Genomic DNA, 19,025 nt, shown 5'->3' with positions numbered 1-19,025 from the left:
CAGTGGACTTGTCTTCACTGCTGGTCCTAATTTCCTGTCTGGGTCACAGGTCTGCTGACTTGGAATTACTACCCTTCAAGAGCTTTGGCCAAAATAACACTATAAATACATCCTTCTGTGGCTCGTGTGCAGGGCTGCACAGGGTTTGTGCAGGGTTTCCAATTTGCTACCTCAGTGTTTTCCAGAGCTTGAGATGCACAGGTGTACGATTGGCCCCAGGGGAGACAGTGCTGCGTGGTCACAGACAGCAGTGAATAGCTCTTGAAGGGTGAGGCCTTGGCTCTAGGCTCTTGAACTAAGAAAGAGCCAGACTCCACTATCTTGAGATAAACTTTAACAACATCATTTTGTTTCCATTGTATTTATCTTTTGGGGTCAATAATTATTTTTGACATGTGACACCAGCTTTCAGTTCATGAAGGTGATTAAAGATGTTTATTGAAATAGGAAAATACGAAGTGAAGGTGACACTTGGCCATGGCAGAACTCTTGAAGGTGACCCTGGTATGGCTGAAAACTGGGAAGCACTGGCTTAGCTCCACATTTCCTCGGAGCCAGCCAGAAGGCCCCCCCTTTCCTACCTCAGCCACAGCTCAGTCTCCCCGCTTAGGTGCCCCTCACGACGAACCAGGGACCTTGGCACTGGCTCTGGCTGTCCTGGGGGTGGGGGTGGGGGTGGGAGGGATGTGGTCCTTGCCTTCCCAAAGAAGGGCAGCTGTCTGTGCTCTGTGATGGTCTCTGGGTCACTGTTGAATGGGCATGCCCCAGGGCCTCACTCACTAAGGAACTTCAACCAAAGGGAAAATGTATCAGCTCATGGAATTGAGAAGTGTGGGATTGTGTCATGGTGACTTCAGGCACGGCTGGATCCAGGGATTCAAAGAGCATCGTCATCATTCAGCTCTGCTTTCTTCTCCATTTATTTTTTTTAATTTTTATTTTTTTGTGAGGAAGATCAGCCCTGAGCTAACATCCATGCTAATCCTCCTCTTTTTACTGAGGAAGACTGGCCCTGAGCTAACATCCGTGCTAATCCTCCTGTTTTTTTTTGCTGAGGAAGACCGGCTCTGAGCTAACATCTATTGCCAATCCTCCTCCTTTATTTTTCCCAAAGCCCCAGTAGATAGTTGTATGTCATAGTTGCACATCTTTCTAGTTGCTGTATGTGGGACGCGGCCTCAGCATGGCCGGAGAAGCGGTGTGTCGGGCGCATGCCAGGGATCCGAACCCGGGCCGCCGGTAGCGAAGCTCACACACTTAACTGCTAAGCCACAGGGCTGGCCCTCTTCTCCATTTATATCATTCTCCGTCAGGCTTTCTCACTGCAGTGGAAAGATCATCTCTAGAAGTTCCAGGCTTAGAGCCTACCGGTTCACCAAACCTATCAGAACCTCCACTAATCCCAAAGATTGAGTTTCATTGGTCCAGCTTGGGTCATGTGCCCAGCCCTGAACCAATCATAGGAGTTAGGGGAATGGACCTCTCTGATTGGCCAGGTTAGGTCACATGACCACACCTGGACACAACTGAAACAGGTACACTGAGCTTGGGAAGGGGGTTCCCCAAAGGAACAGGGGATCCGATGCCAGAAATGATGCGAGGCGGCAAAATCATAAACCCTCACCAACAATTCCACTTACTGGAGGCTGTCAGGAGAGTCTGATGAGGAAGGGCATATGAAGTCACTTTGGGAAATGCTACGTCAGACTCCTGGCGCTATAATTAGTTACAGAGAAGAAAGGGAGGGAGACATATGGCCTCAAACGTGTTTGAATGACACGTAGTTCTAAAAATAACCAGCAGACAGTTCATTTTTTTCCATTGTTTTCCTGAATCACAGGCTGTCTCTTTACGGGAGACAGTAGTAGAAAAGGAGAAAGAGACTGGGGCTAAGTGGGCAGCCTTAGGCGTCCCAGAGAAGGACAGAGAACCGGGGGTGCGGCAGACGTGAATGTGAAGAGCACGTGTGTTCATGTGTGTGTTGGGGGTGGTCTTGGTCCTCCAAGGCCCTGGCCACACATGGAGCCTGTGAAAGCCGGGGGCACCCAACCCTGATGGTCAGGAACCCCAGGCTCGTGAAAGGTGGGACAGGGTGGGGCAGAGAGGACTCGGGGTTGGACTGGTCTGGAGATGAACATAGGTCCTGCCTCTGATTGGGCGTGGTAACACGGGACAGGTGACTTATCACTGAGCCTCATCCCGGAGAGGCTGGGGACCTGGATGAGGGCACAATGGTTCCGTGAACAGCAGCCTCTCTCTCTTCTCACTGTGATTAATACACTCAGGGCTAGTCTGTCAAGGACAGTAGGACAAAGTGGTTAAGACCGTGGACTCTGGATCCAGCCAATCTGGGTGGGAGTCCACACTTTCTGTTTATTAACTGGTGACCCTGTGCAAGCTACTTAACTTCCCGGTGCCTCTGTTTCTCATCTGCCCGATGGCGATGATGCTATCACTGCCTTAGAAGCTGATTGTGAGGATTCAGCGAGCTAATACCTGCAGAGCTCAGCACATAGTGAGCCTTCTCTACGTGGTGGTCGTTCAGTAGATGCCAACCCCAGTGGCTGGGAGGGCACAGGCTGTCCTTGTCACGGGCTCAGAGAGGCCAACCTGCCCAAAACAGTCACCCAGCTAGTACATCAACCCGCTCCAGAGCATCCCTCCACTGGCCTATCATGCCTCAAGGGGGAACAGTAACAAGAGTCCTTAACAGATCTCTTCCAGAAGGTTAAAAAAATAGACAGTGGACTGGATGTTGATCCTCTGTGAGCCACCTTGTCAAACTGCTTTGTCCCCTAGCAGCTGCAGGAAACAGCCAGCGCCAAGGGGGAGGGGATGGGGGTGGTGAGAGGAGAACATGGGCTCCAGGAGGGAGGAGCCTGTGAGGACGGGCAGGTGGAGTCCTAGGCAGCTAGAGGGGCCTGACCAAGGAGAGGACGGGGGAGGGGGAGAACTCCAAAGGGTAGAGCGCTGGGGAGCAAATCTTCCCCTGGGCCGGGAGTCCAGGACAGCAGGGGGTGGCCATAGGGAGAGGAACTACGTGGGCACCCCTTAAAAAGCATCTAGACCACAATTTGCTTTTTTTTTTTAAACACTGTCTTACTAATCAAAAAGATTTTTGTCAAACTTTATGTAATTTACATATGAAAGCAATACGGTTTGCTTTTTAAATTATATTTAAATCCTCTATTTTTTTATTAACTTTATTGAGATATAATTTACATAACACCAAATTCACCCTTTCTAAGTGTACAATTCAGTGGTTTTTACTATATGCAGTTTTTCAACCATCACCACAATCCAATTTTAGAACACTTTCATCATCCCCAAAAGAAACCCTGAGCGCATCTGATGTCAGTCCCCGCCTCCACGCCCCCACCCTGCCCCACACTAGGCAAAAGCTGATCCACTTTCTGTCTCTACCGATTTGCCCGTTCTGGACATTTCGTATAATGGAATCATACAATATGTGGTCTCTCATGACTGGCTTCTTTCACTCAGCATAATGTTTTCAAGGTTCATCCACGCTGTAGCATGTCTCAGTACTTTATTACTTTTATGGCTGAATAATACTCCATTGTGTCTATATACTGTATACCACATTTTGTTTATCCATTCATCAGTTGATGGACAGCTGGGTTGTTTCCACTTTTTGGTTATTATGAAGAATGGTGCTATGAACCTCTGCGTGCAAGCTTGTGTGTGGACAGATGTTTTCAGTTCTCTTGGGTATACACCTGGGAGTAGAATTGCTAAGTCATCTGGTAACTCCACATTTAACTTTTTGAGGAACTAACAAACTACTTCCCAAAGCAGTTGCTAATTTTCTTAATGCCACTGATGGTGGCTCACATGTAGAGAAGCCTTATTCAGAATTCACTTTGGCTTTTAAAAATTAATATTCAACTTCTTGGGGCTGGCCCAGTGGCATAGTGGTTAAGTTAGCGCGCTCCGCTTAGGCAGCTGGCGGTTCTCAGATTTGAATCCCGGGCGTGGACTTACGCACCGTTCATCAAGCTATGCTGTGGCGACATCCCATATACAAAAATGGAGGAAGATGGGCTCAGATGTTAGCTCAGGACCAATCTTCCTCAGCAAAAAGAGGAGGATTGGCAACAGAGGTTAGCTCAGCGCCAGTCTTCCTCCCACATACATAAAAAAAATTAATACTCAATTTCTTAAAAAGCAAATTTTAAAACATAAGCATTTGTAAAATATTTAAGTTTGACTTATTAGTCATATCATCCTAATCATAAATCTAGCAAATGTAATAACTTTTAAGTAATTGGTCCTCTTTTCAAAATTAAAACTGCTTTAGGCAGTTTATACTGTATTTATTCATTCCATCTATTCTATTTCTTTTTTTTTTTTTTTTAAAGATTTTATTTATTCAGTTTTTTCCCCCCAAAGCCCCAGTAGATAGTTGTATGTCATAGGTTCACATCCTTCTAGTTGCTGTACGTGGGACTCGGCCTCGCGTTGGACGGAGAAGTGGTGCCTCGGGGCGCTCCCGGGATCCGAACCCGGGCCGCCAGCATCAGAGCGCGCGCACTTAACCGCTAAGCCACGGAGCCGGCCCCATATTCTATTTCTTTTTAAAAGCAATTGATTATGTGTCAGTTATATCTCAATAAAGCTGGAAAAAATTAAGTAAAATAAAAAGAAGTCAATTCTCTAAAAAAATTTTTTAATAAAGCAATTGATTCATAAACCAGCCTCCGAAGTACTTTTATTGCAATCTAATAAACGTAAACATATAAATATGGTAAATTTTAAGGTTTTTAAAAAATTTTTTGGTCTACTTACAATTCCAGTAAGAACTTAAGTTCTCTGCGCGCTCTGCTGCGGCAGCCCTGGTTCGGTTCCCAGGCGTGGAACCACACCACTGGTCTGTCACTTGCCATGCTGTGGCAGCGGCTCACACAGAAGAACCAGATCTTACAACTAGAGTATACAACTAGGCACTGGGGCTTTGGAGGCGGGGGTGCGCAGGGAAGAGGAAGATTGGCAACAGATGTTAGCTCAGGGCAAAAAAAAAAAAAAAAAAAGTCTGCTATAATCATTATTTTAAAATAAAAAAATTAAAAGAACTTAACTTCAAAATAGAGTCTAAACCAACTATTCAACTGCCCAATTTAAACTGGACTCTCAAAGCTTATCTTTTAAGTACCTCACTGTGCCAAATTATTTTAAACGTTTCAAGAACTTCAAATACCAAAAATACACAATGTGACACAAAAAAATATTAATACTGTTAGTTCGATCATCTGAAGCAATTCTACACATAATTCTAAATCTTCCCAAAGTTGATCAATAATTATGCAATAAGAAGACATTTAAAGATGATCTTCCCAAGGGATATGGCACAGGTGGGGGGACACCTCCTTAGGTGACTGAGGTTTCACGTCAAGATTCTTCTTTTTTTGTGACCCTATCAGGCTGAGCCCCTTTTTATAGCCACCATGACGCAGTCTCCAACACTTACAAGGTGGGGATCAGAGAGCCCACAGCCTGGGGTTTGAGTCACAGCATAACTCAATTTTCAAGATTAAATGAGATAATATACATGAAGCCCTCTAGAACAGTGCCTGGCCTAGGGTCAGCATGGTTTAAGGTTTGCTGTGATTGTCATTGTTGTCACCATCACTGTTACATGTTAGGACCACAATGTGTAGCTATTCGCGTGACATCTGCTTGGCTGCTATGCATGTGAGGCCATGTCTGACTCAGCGCCGAAACTTCTAAGGTCATTCTAATGGCCCATGTTATCCACCTGCCTCAAGAATGTCAAATGCTCCCTTTGCTAGACAATACCTGAGGCTTAGGGCTGAGCCCAAAACCCACAGTTCCTTACCGTTTCCTCCAAGGTCTGTCTGGCTGTTTAGTGGGTTGATGGCCCTTTAAGAGGCGGTAGCTAGCTCCCAGTTGCCATGGAGACAGCTGGATACAGACCGGGTAGCAGCCAGCAGCATGTCCTCTAAAGTTCAATCCACAGGTGGGAAGGGGACTGCAGGGGCTGGAAAGGGGTGGGGCGTCTTCTCCCCCACCATCCACCATGGGGTGGCCTTGGAGGAGTCCGCTCTTGGGACCCCTGCCCCACCCCGTCCTTCTCCCCAGGGTCTGCCATCTCAGCCTCTCCTCCCTCCATAGGCCCCAGAGCCCAGGAGCACCAGCCTTCAGCCCAGGAGAGTCTGCCACCCCCGGAGGCCAATGCCGACGCCATCCACTTCCTCAGCTCCCTGCGTGAGCCCGGACAGCGCGGGTGGAGGGGGCGGGCACCCGTGCGGAGAGGAGGGAAGAGAGAAGGCCCGGACCCGGCTCTGTCTCTCTCAGCCTTGAGTCTCCTGGGACTCAGAAAGAGCACAGGGCCGATTTGTTGACATTCTTCAAGCGAAGACCCCAGGGGCGTGGGCGGCGGGGTCTTCACCTGCTGGCTGCTGTAGAGACCTGTAGAGGAGGGGAGGCAGGGGCTGCCTGGGAGATGGGGGCTGAGGAGGGGGTGGGTGGAGACCGTGGGGACACTGGTGGCCAGGGGTCAGAGAGTCGAGGCCTCGGACCTAGGGCTTGATCTGTCCCCCGGACCCTCACCCCAGGGCCGGACGAGCTGCAGATGCTGTTCTTCTCCGAGACTCTGGTCATGGTCTCGGACACAGGGGAGCCTCAGGGAGAGCTGACCATTGAGGTGCAGAGAGGGAAATACAGAGACGTCGCGGCGCACTGCCTCCTCGTGCACGCCTTCAGCCGCGGCTTCATGGACAAGATGCTCTGCGGAAACTCCCTGCTGGGTAGAGTTCCCGCTGCCTGAGGCCCCCCACCCCCCATCCTCCCTACACCCCCATCCTCCCTCTGCCCCCCCTCCCTCCACCCCCCATCCTCCCTCCGCACCCCCACCCTCCCTCCACCCCTCATCCTCTCCCCATCTCCCCACCCTCCTCCGCCCCCACCCTCCCTCCACCCCTCATCCTCCCTCTACCCCCTACCCTCCCACCACCCCTCATCCTCCCTCCACCCCCTCACCCTCCCACCACCCCCTCATCCTCCCTCCACCCCTCATCCTCTCTTCATCTCCCCACCCTCCCTTCGCTCCCCCACCCTCCCTCCACTCCCCATCCTCCCTCCGCCCCCCATCCTCCCTCCACCCCTCATCCTCCATTCCCAGGACCTTTACTCAGGACCAACCCTCCAAGTTCACCTTGGGACCAGAATGAGGCAAAGAGCGTGTGTGGGAGGGGAGGGGGGGAGGTTAACCACAGCCACAGACTCAAGACAGGAGCACGGGGTAGTTTTCTCCTGCGGCCGCACTCCACCTGAGTCCTCCAGCCTGGGCCACCAGCCGCCCTTCCTGCCTTCTCCAACCCCGTCTCCTGGGACAGCAGTGTTCGCCTCCCTCCACCCCAGGCTATCTCTCGTGGAAACTGGAGATCCTGGAACAACATAGTCAGGAGTTCATCAAGGTACCTTCTGGGGCCCTCAGCCTTGACCCCAATCCAGGGTGAGAGAATAGAAACCCCAGGACGAAGCGGGGGCTCAGTGGAATGTCTCCCCAGTTACCGTGCAGTCCCCAGCACATACGACTTGGAAACCAGTCCAGCCAGGGCACTGGCGGTCAGCGGCAGGTTGCTTCTGAAGACCTTCTGATGACACAAATTGGGGCCCAGCCCACCCTGGTCCTCCGCCAGCCTGAGAGCCCAGCATCTCCTGGGGCCATTCTAAGAACCTTCCCACGACACCATTCCCATCTTTTAAAACCCGCATTCTGAAGTGCATTTGCTCCTTAACTTTATATTGCACCATGATATGACTTCTATCTTGAGCTTTACGACCTACGGAAGGTTTTCTGTGCACATCTCCCCACCTGATGAAGGAGAATGGACAGGGTGACCGCTGGGGGTCCCGTTCGTGTGGGATCCAGTGAGTCCCTCCTCTCCCCTCCACCCTCTGGCCCTTAGTTCCCCGTCCTCCCCATGGAACGGAAGATGACTTTGCTGAAGCAGGATGACCAGCTGGCCATGACCAGAAGCGTCAAGGAGGGCGCGGTAAGGATGAGCGCCAGGGGCAGACGTTCTCCACATCCTCCCTGAACCCGTGAGCAGAGCCACAGTGTGTCAGGCTGGGAGCCTGCAGCGGGGACTCTGGAGGGACCCTACGCCCCACACCCGGCTTGCCCGCCCTCCCCACCCCTTTGAAGTTCGATGTTCCTGACTCAGATGCGTCCTGAACAGGAAGTGAAGACAGAAGTGGCTTCTTTCCCCTGGCACTCAGTTGCGGGCTTTATCTCCGAGGCTGCCAACCTGGTGTTGCTGAGGGTCATGGCCTGGCGGCGGATGGTGCCCAGCAACGCCTGCTTCCTGGCCTTGGACACGGAGGGCAAACTCTGCCATTCCACCTACGTGAGGGTCGCCCGGGCAGGGGACTTGGCCTGGGTGCAAACTAGAAGGGGCTTGGAGGACGCTGAGGCGGGAGAGAGGACAGCTGTGGATGGAAGAGGGGGTAGGGGGATAAATCAGGGCGTGGGGGTGAGACTTCCAAGGGCAGGGGAAAGCAAGAGCACATTTGTGACGGAGATCAGGTGTGGGGCAGGTGGAGGGAGGGAGGGGGACCAAAGGTGTGAGCAGCTGAGGGAAGCAACGCTCTTTGCACAAAAGTCAGTCCAGGGAAAATTAACATAGTGGACAGCTGCTTTTAAAGACATATTTTTTAACACCAGGAAACACAACATCTCCAACTGCACTTAAACGTTCTTTTATTATGTCTCAACGCGGAAAGGTGTTCCTTATTTTCTTTTACTTTGGCTAAAATTTCATAATCAACATACCTAGGATTTCCTGCAATATGTGATTTTAAAGCCGCGCCTCTCAACGCACAGTTTGGGGGCTGACAAACTTTGTAAATGACATTCTAGTGTTTTCTATCACAAGTATGACATGACAAACAGCAGTGTGTTTGACAGAAAGAGGCACATGCCACTTACCCCATTTTCTCTGAAACACGTGTTTTACGTAGCCATAACAGGGGTTTAAGCTTTAATTAAAACAGGGCAGCCTGCCTGCGGCTGCCTAGGCCTGCGGCGGCCACAATCTCAGTCTAGTCCTACTCCTCAGAGCCTCACGCCCCCCCCAAATAGCCCAGCCCCCCCCACACACACACATACACACATGCACACCTAATTGGTTGATCCTCAACCCTGTAACAGAATCCGCCAACTAGAAGCACCTGGTCATCGAGATGGCGTGCAGAGGTGTTTGGGCAGGAGCTGGGTGGAGCTGGCTCTCTATGAGGGGACCCTCAACTTAACTTGGGGGTGCAACTCAAATCTTGTGGCATCTGAGGGTCTGGAAAGCCAAGTGTTGCTTATCACTGGTGAACAAATAACGAAGCTGCAAGATGGAGAAAAGGGCCAGGGTAAGATTTGGGGGGAGCCCCTGGTGGGCACCCACCTCACCTCGCTCCCTCTATTTTGGCTGCCGCCAGCAAGCCCTGGGCTCCCAGACGATCCAGGTGGGCCGCCAGCAGGTGGAAGTGTTCACCGTGGAGCAGACTGTACACTCGGAGGAGGGCATTCCCATGTCCTGCCAGTTCTACCTGCTCTCCGATGGGTGAGCTCCCGACAGTGGGGCCAGGGGGCAGTGTGGAGCCAAGCCTGGGTGCTCAATGAAGGAGGAGGGTGGCGCAAAGGGAGATGCTGTTTCTGGGGACACCAGGGAGAGTAGCTGTTGAGACCTGAGTGCCCCTCACTTTATGCACATCACTCACCCCTTCTTCATTCATTCGTGCATTCTCCTGACGCTTACAGCGCCTCCAAACCTCCCCAAAGAGCCCTGAATGGCTGAGGATGTCCGACTCCACAGGGCCTACAGCACAGATAACACGGCTGCCACAGGTGTTTGGTGTAATATTGAAAAACACCAAGATTTGAACAACCTGACACTCGATAAAATCAATGCGCTGGGAGAAGCATCCTGGCACACTGTCAAGCTGTCACCAGCAAAGTGTAGGCACCAAATCATGAGAAAATTCGGGAGGGGGAGAAGAATTTGTTTTTTGGCATTTTCCAAAGCGGTATTGACATCATCATAACACTGGGGAAAAAAGTAATGGGAACATTGTTGGCTTTCCGTATGTCGTAACTTAGCGTGTTGATTCTATTTCGAGTGTCACATAGCAGGAGGCTCATGGTTTTTTTAGGGCTTACACCTCTAAAGGTCACAGTGCAGCCCTGGCACACCAGCACACATCTCCAGGGGTACAAACAGTGCCCAGTTGGAAAAGCAGGGGCCATTATCTGGGGATCTAGAAATGAACAGGGCCCTGGAACGCAAAGATAAGTGGGGAGTGGGCAGCAGCAAAGGGAGGCCAGGGTGGTCTCTCGGGAGTGGGCTGGTCTGGGCAGACTCCTCCTCTCACACCTTCTTCTGTGTGGCTCTCCAGGCACCTAGCCAAGAGAGTCCAGGTGGGCTCCCCAGGGTGCTGCATGATCACCAAGATGCCCATCCTGAGGGAGGAGGGTGAGTGAAGGGGAGGTGGGGAAACCTAGGGCCTTCCGCGGTGCAGAGGCTGGATTAAGCGTGGGATCCGAGCCTGAAGTCAGATGGAGAAGCTTTGCCCCCCAGCCCCTGACTCCAGGGCAATTAGGAGAGGATCGCTGTTCCTGGAACCCCTTCCAGCAACTCTGCCCACGTGGGCAGAACCCTGGGGCTTTACCTGAGCCTGCAATGTGGCTGTTCTTGGGCATCCCTCTGTATCCGAAGAAGGTTCCGGGGCCGGGGTACGCAGCATTCCTCCCTCCCCACCCAGATGAGATTGAGCCTCGCCCAGTATTCGAGAAGAAGCCCCTGGTGTGGGAGGAGGACATGGAGCTCTACTCCAGGTTCACGGACCGGAAGGTGAGGAGAGACTGCAGCCAGCCCGGGGTCCTCCCCCCCCCCACCCCCGTTCCCCTCTGGGCATGAATTCCACCTTTACTGGTCTCTCTCTGTGCCTGGTTGAAATGCACGCCCCTGGGGCTGGGAGGCCCCCGCGTCCCTAAGCCCTCCTTGGAGAGAAGCAGGGGGCCCTCCTGGGGCGCGGGGGTCCCGGGTCGGCTCAGGCTGGGTCCCCGCCAGGAGGAGCTCCGCGCCAGCCACAGCAGCTATCTGCGGCAGCACCCGGAGGCCCACGCGCTCATCTCCGACTTCCTGCTGTTCCTGCTGCTGCGCCAGCCCGCCGACGTGGTCACCTTCGCGGCCGAGTTCTTCGGCCCCTACGACGTGCGCCGCCCGCCGACCCCCGCCCTGCGCTCCTCCAACCGGCCCAGCCCCTTCCGATCGCTGGACCCGGAGCGCAGCCCGAGCGAGCACTAGGGGGCGCACGACCCGCCGGGGCCGGCGGGCGGGGACGGGGCAGGAGGCGGGGCCTCGGGGCCGGGAGGGCGGGGGCGCGGGCGGGACGCCCCCGGGAGGCGCGCTTTCCGGGCTGCGGTTTGGATGGGAATAAACGGGGCCCTCCCGGGGCTCTGCTGTGCGAGCCGGAGCCTTCCCGGGCCAGAGTCTTGTGTCTTGCACTAAAAATAGGAACCGTTAACAGTGTTTATGGAGCTAATTTCAGCCTTTCCTCCTAGATGCTATTATTATCAATATTCCTATTTTACAGAAAAGAGAGTAGAGGCGCAGAAAGGTTAAGTAACTCTTACGAGTTAGCACGTGGGAATCAGGATTGAAACCTGGACGTTGGATTCCAGAACCCACACTCTTAGGCACTAGGTTAGCGGGGATGGAGGGGCGGGGCTTCTTGGCGCTCAGATTCATCCTGGACATCTCTAAGCGTAATTGCCCTCTCCCCGCTCCCCACAAAAAAGTGCAGACGACGGTGGGGGGGGTGGGGAGGGATCTGGATCCCAGCTGGCCTTGCTCGTCACTCTGAAGCCTCCCCAAACACCAGCGCCCAGCTCTCACACTCCACCTCCTTCCTCCCGGTTCCCGCTGACACGCAGGAACCCCCAAACTGCGTGCGGGGTCCCCAGTTACCGGCTCCCGGAGAAAAGAGAGTGGGCATCAGCTCCTCTAGGCTCCTTGCTTAACATCTGTCTGGCCAGTGGCTTGTCTCTGCCCAGTGCTGGCCACAGCTCAGTAGCGAACATTAGGCAGGCTCCCCTGAGGCAGCTGGTAATGCGGGGCAGGCCCCATCCCTCCATCTGTTCATTCATCGGACCTGCTGTTGGAGATGAGGGACCCGGAGAAGCTTTGCACTCTAGCCGACAGTATGAGCCGATATCTACAAGGCTGGGGGATGGGGGGAAGAGGGGGTGGTCCATGACACAGGAATCAGGGAAGGAAGGCTTCATGGAGAAGTGTCACTTGAGTTAAGCCTTAAAGAATTTTTAATAATATCTTTCATTGTCCTCTTCCCTTATTTCAAAAGAATACCTATTCATTAGAGAAAAGTTAGGGCGATAAAAAGAAGAGAAATCACCTTAATCCCTTGACCTAGAGGCAGCCACTCCCGACATTTCAGCAAATAACCTTTCCACTCTTTTTTCTATGCATAAAAGTGGCTGGTGTTTGGTGAGAATTTACTCTGTCAAGCACTTTCATATAGCATGTTTGATCTGGTCTTTACAACTCCAAGGGACTTTAATTTTTTTTTTTAACAAAAATGAAATCATACAGTAGTACATGCTCATTAACTGGTCATTGCAGACTTAATTACATTCTTGAAAAGTTTCAGACATTAAAGAAGAAGCTGGAATCTTCCTAGATTACCTCCCCCATCTCCTTGTGTTTTTAACGTTTTTCATATGTTGTAATCGAATTTGTTTCATCTAACAATATAGTTTGAAAATGTTTCCATGTCATTACACAGTCTTCTATTTTTGATGGCTCTGCCATAATTTAACCAATTTCCCACACAGGCAGCTTTTTTTTTTTGCTATTATCAACAATGCTTCATTAAACATCCTTGTAGCTCAGTCTTTGCATATATCAACAATTATTTCCTTAAGGAAACATTCTGAGAAGTGTAATTGTTGAATTGATCTTAAGCTTTTGTTTGTTTTAATATATTGCCGGATTCTACATCTGTAGGATTTTTATTGAGTCAGATAAAGCATTCTAGGCAGAGAAAATGTCACGAGCAACAAATTAAAGAAAGAAAGTGAAAGGGATGTTCATGGGGAAGCGCCACCAACAAAAGTTCCAGCAATGATGGAAACGGTCTATATCTACAATGTCCACTGTGGTAGTCACGAGCCATATGTGGCCACTGAGCACTAGAAATGTGGTTAACGTGACTGAGCAACTGGAGTTTTGCTTTAATTTAATTTTAGTTAATTTCAATTTAAATAGCCACACGTGGCTAGTGGCTACCATATTGGACAGCAACGGCTCCAGAGGGAAAGGTCTTTTCACTCAATCAGGCAATCGGCTCAGCAAATATTAGGCCCCTTCCGTGTGCCGGGATTATTCTGGGCACTGGGAGATCAGCAAGGACCAGACAAAGTCCTTGTCTTCACGGTGCTTACAGGTAGCGTGGGGAGAAGGACAAGAAACACAAAAGATAATTTCATATGTGAAATTCCAGACATTTACAAAAACAAACAAAGCCAAGTCATGGGTGGAAAGTGACTCAGGTTGAAGGTGGAGACTTCAGGGAGGACCTCTCTGGGGTCTCAGAGTTGGGACCTGAATGACAAGGAGTCAGATCTGCGAAGAGCTGTGGGAAAAGCATTCTAGGCAGAGGGAACAGCAAGCACAAAGGCTCTGAGCATGGCAGGGAGACAGAAGGCCAGCAAGGCTGGAGCTCAATAAAGTGAGAGAGGCTGGCGATGAGAGTGCTCAGTCATTGCGAGGTAGGCAGGGCCGGGTCACGGAGGGCCTCCTAGGCCCTGGCAACTTCTCTTCAGCTATGGAGAACTGAAACCGAGGCTGACCCAGCCCAGTGCACCCAGAACATTCCCGAAGAGATCTTGAGAGCCCCGCCCAGTGCCTGATCCTCTGCAGCAGTGGGGCAGAGGGGAGGGCGGTAACATTCGCCCCACAGAGATTCTTCCTCTATTGAGCTGACGACTTCGGAAGGAGTCCACCACTTCCCCGTCTGCTCTGTGACATCCATTTCAAAACTGGTTTGTTTTTAGACCATATCGCTTGCCAGTCAAAACTTCTATGCGTCCTTCCTCTTGCTCCATATACTAAGAGATAATATATATTTCTCTCAATAAAGAATAAACAATGTTGAGTCCTTCTGAAGGACCAGGCACTGGGCTAGGATCTGGGGGCGCTATGGGGGCATCAGGGCCAGGCCCTGCCCACCTGGCACACAGTCAGCCTGGAAGGGAAGAGACATCCGTCAATGATCCTGTGGATGAGGGTGTAAGTGTAGACCGCGGAAAGGGCTAAGAAGGAAACGTACACACACAGTATTAGAGTGTCTAAGGCAGACTTGACCTAGTCTGGTGGCCCAGGGAGGCAGACGGAAATGAACAGTAATAATAACAAGAGCAAGCCCTACACAGCACTTACTCTTCTAATCCCTCTGCACGTGGTAATTCATGTGATTCTCACAACACCCCTAGCAGGAGGGTTCTCTTATTATACCCATTTTACAGATGAGGGAAAGGTTAATGTCAAGGCCACCCAGAGGTTAGTGGCAGAGCCAGGATTTGGACCCAGGGAGTCTGGGTCAAGTCCATGCGTGAATCCACTCTGTTGTGGCTCTCTAGAGAGAGATCCCAGAACAGAGAAGAGGCACCCTCCTGCTTTAGATACGTCCAGAGTAGGCTTGACTGTCCGCTGTCTTTCCCCTTCCCAGACACCCAGGAACTGCCCCATTCCTACTGCATTGTCACTGACAACCACCTCGCTGCTGTGAGTTGCCTGGGTAGACGGGGAGGGCATCGCGCTGAGGGAACACACAGCCTGGCCCTGGGGAGATCAAGGAAGGCTTCCTGGAAGAGGTCACAGCAGAGCTGAGTCATGAAGGACAAGAGGCCCTTTCACCGGGCAAAGGGTGTGGAGGATGTTTGAGGAGGAAGCAGCATATGCAAAGGCCTGGAGGGAGCACTGAATGTCTGAGCTACTGCAGGACGAGAGGGTGAAGGGTCTGGGAGCCAACCAAAGCATAGCCCACCATCCAGGAGACTGAGACCCTGGAAGTGGGTTAGACAAATGCCCGAATGCCCACCTGCTTCTCCCACTAGAGGCCATAATGAGAGCAGATAAACAAACAGCAATGCTACAGACAGACGGAGCTCTACAAGAAGACTCTTGCATTTTGACATTCAATGACAAAATAAAAAACCAGGGCTGGTAATGCCCTTGGAAGTGCAGATATGGCCTTCTGGATTTCTACCATGCTCCTCCCTGCAATAATCCTTTGGTTCAATCTGCTGTTCCCCCAACACCAGCATTCATGATAAAACCCGTTCTTGTTTAGTTTGATGGTTTCCCGTTTTGTGTTATGATCCACCGCATCAGAGTTGTCCTCTGCAATTTAATCTTCACAAATGTCCCATGTTTGTGCTGCACAGCCTCCAAAGGCTTTGGTGGGTAGCCTGAGAATTACACCACCACGAGCATCCACATTTGTAACAGAAAATGCATTTGGAGTTCTGAAGAACTGACAGCGACCAACGACATTTTGGAACCCAATTTACAAAAGCATCTACTGCACAGTGCTAGGTGCATATCTTGGGCCAAATAGAAACTCTTTGGGATAACTACTTTTATCACTCCCACTTTACAGGTGAGGAAACTGAGGGCCTAAGAAACTTGCCTAAGTCATAGAGCTGGTAAGTAAGATTCGAACCCAGGCCATTTGATTCCAAACTCTCTGGTGGGTTGTTTTTTTTTTTTTTTTTTTGGTGAGGAAGATTGGCCCTGAGCTAATATCTGTTGCCAATCTGCCTCTTTTTGCTGAGGAGGATTGGCTCTGAGCTAACATCTGTGCCCATCTTCCTCTATTTTGTATATGGGACGCCGCCACAGCATGGCTTGATGAGCGGTGTGTCAGTCTGCGCCCGGGATCCGAACCTGTGAACCCCGAGCTGCTGAAGCAGAGCGTGTGAACTTAACCAGTATGCCACCAGGCCGGCCCCTGGGGCTTTTTTTTAATCAATTTTATTGAGGTATAATATTCATTCAAAAAAATGCATCTTTTTCCTCTATTTTTAAAATTGAGGTCATTCCAGATTCCCACGTAGTTGTAAGAAATAATTCAGAGAGATCTTGTGTACCTATTGCTTACTTTCCTCCAGTGGTAACATCTTGCAAAACTGTAATACAATATTACAACTAGGATTTTTTTCCACTTTTTTTGGTGGTAAATTATACATAAAATTTACTCCTTTAACTATTTTTAGGCGTACAATTCAATGGCATTATGTACCTTCACACTGTTGTGCAACAATCGCCACTGTCCATTTCCAGAACATTTTTATCATCCCAGACGAAAACTCTGTACCCATTACATGCTAACTTCCCTTTCCCCACTTCCCCCAGCCCCTGCCAGGTCTCATTCTGCTTCCTGTCACTATAAATTTGCCTGTTGTAGGTACTTCATATCAGTGGAATTGCACAATATTTGTCCTTTTGTGTCTGGCTTATTTCACTTAGTATAATGTTTTCCAGGTTCATCCATATTATAGCATGTACCAGAATTCCATTCTTTTTTAAGGAAACAGTATTTCATTTAATATTGTTTAAGGAAACAATATTCCATTGTCTGGATATACCACATTTTGTTTATTCATCTGTTGATGGACATTTGGGTTGTTTCCACATTTGGGCTGTTGTGAAAAATGTTCCTGTGAACACAGGTGTACAAGTATCACTTTGAATCCCTGCTTTCAATACTCCCAGGCTATTGACATTGGCACAATCCACTGATCTTCAGACTTCTCCAGTCTGATCCACTGATCTTCAGACTTCTCCAGTTACTCGGATCCATTTGTGTGTGTGTGTGTGTGTATGTGTGAAGGTCTGTGCAGTTTTATCATATGTGTAGGTGTACGTATCTACCACCAAGGTCAACCTACTGAACAGCCCCGACACAAGTTACTCCTTCATAATCACGGCCACCTCCCTCTCCACCCCCCGCCTCACTCCCCTCTACCTAGTGGCAACCACTAATCTGACCTTCATTTCCAAAATTTTGTCATTGCAAAAATGTTATATAAACGGAACCATCCAGTACGTAACCTTTTGAGATTGACTTTTTTCACTCAGCATGATTTCCTGGAGATTTGTCCATGTTATTCTGAGCATCAGTGGTCTGTTCCTTTTATGGCTGGGTAGTAATCCATGGTTTGTACCACAGTTAATTTAACCACTTTCCTGTCGAAGGACATCTGGGCTAATTCTAGTTTTTTTCTATTCCAAATAAAGCTGCTATAAACATTCACACACAGGTTTTTGTATGAACATAAGTTTTCATTTCTCTAGGATAAACGCCCAGGAGTGTATTCTATAGTTGAATATCCCATGGTTTGGTTAACCATTCACCTGTTGAAGGACAAAACGGATTGTTTCCTGTTTGGGCTGTTGTAAATAAAGCTGCTATAAAAATTCGTGTGTGGATTTTTGCATGAACATAAATCATCATTTCTCTGGGAAAAATGCCCAGGAAGGCAGTTGCTGGATCATACGCCAGGTGCATCTTTAGTTTTTCAAGAAATTCCCAAACTGTTTCCAGAGAGGCTGTACCATTTTACATCCCCACCAGCAACGTACGCGTGATCTCGTTTCTCCACATCCTCGCCAACATTTGGTGTTGTGACTATTTTTTATTTCAGCCATTCTGATAGGGGTGTGATGGTACCTCATCATGATTCTAATTTGCATTTCCCTGATGGCTAAGGATGCTGAACATCTTTTCATGTGTTTGCCATCCGTACACCCTGTTTGGTGAAACGTCTGGTCATGATTTTTGCCCATTTCTAGTTGGATTGTTTGTTTTTTTACTGTTGAGTTTTAAGAGATTTTCCTATTTCTAGATACTGGTCCTTTGTCAGATATGTGGTTTGCAAATATTTTTCTCTGAGTCTTTAGTTTGTCTTTTCATCCTCAACAGGGTCCTTCGCAGAGCAAAGTTTTTAATTTTGATAAGGTCCAACTTATCAGTTTTTCCCTTTATGGATCATGCTTTCAGTGTCAAGTCTAACAAATCTTTGTCTAGTCCTAGATCCTGAAGATTTTTTCCTACTTTTTTTCTAAAAGTTTTATATTTATGGTTAAGTCTGTGATCCATTTTGAGAAAGTTGGGCTTCATGAAATTTCACCCCATGCACGCAGGGTTCAGTGGTCAGCGATAGCTCCAGGTCCACGGGGCCTGCTATGCCGACTTCTGGACTTCTAGCTCCCGTAGCTTCCTGCTCTCTGAGACTCTGCCCAGAACCTCTGCTCTTTTTGTTTTTTTCTAATTTTATTGAGGTCACATTGGTTTATAACGTCATATATATTTCAGGTGTACATCATTGTGTTTCGACTTATGTATAGACTACATCGTGTTCATCACCAAAAGTCTGGTTCCTATCCATCACCATAGATTTGTGCCCTTTGACCTCTTTTGCCCTCCCCCACCCCTTTCCCTTCTGGTAACCACCAATCTGTTCTCCTTATCTATGTTTTAGAATCTCGGCTCTTTTTTTTTTTTTTATGGCGAGGAAGCCTGTCCCGGAGCTAGCATCTGTGCCTATCTTCCTCTATTTTGCACGTGGGATGCCACCACAGCATGGCTTGATGAGTGGTGTGTAAGTCCACACCGGGATCCGAGCCTGCGAACTGCAGGCGGCCAAAGCAGAGGGCACTCACTTAACCACTATGCCACCGGGCCAGCCCCACGAACCTCTGCTCTTAGCCATTAAACGTACTGCCTCTTCTGCAAGTGAGAAGGTATGTGGGGAATTGATCGGTCATTAATCATTTACCCTTACTGAGTTCCTAACTATAGGTAAGCCCCCACAAAAGATGCAGAGGAAGACATGTGTCTTAGCCAGGGTTCTCCAGAGAAACAGAACCAACAGAAAATACATGGACAGATAGATAGATAATAAGGAA

General features: G+C 49.6%; 1 protein-coding gene across 1 annotated transcript; it reads left to right on the top strand.

Annotated features, from left to right (window-relative positions):
- The first annotated feature begins 5,930 nt into the window (after positions 1-5,930).
- On the top strand, positions 5,931-11,339 carry CATIP (ciliogenesis associated TTC17 interacting protein). The gene is given in 9 exon segments (XM_087424512.1): positions 5,931-5,955; positions 6,118-6,243; positions 6,594-6,785; positions 7,399-7,454; positions 7,950-8,390; positions 9,472-9,596; positions 10,429-10,505; positions 10,795-10,883; positions 11,103-11,339. Coding segments are annotated over 9 exon segments (1,368 nt in total).
- Positions 11,340-19,025: the final 7,686 nt, after the last annotated feature.

Source organism: Ceratotherium simum, chromosome 37, assembly GCF_057802395.1.
Source record: "Ceratotherium simum simum isolate JZ-2026a chromosome 37, ASM5780239v1, whole genome shotgun sequence".
Taxonomy (NCBI): domain Eukaryota; kingdom Metazoa; phylum Chordata; class Mammalia; order Perissodactyla; family Rhinocerotidae; genus Ceratotherium; species Ceratotherium simum.
Note: the sequence above shows the minus strand (reverse complement) of the source record. Positions and strands in the feature narration are given on the sequence as shown.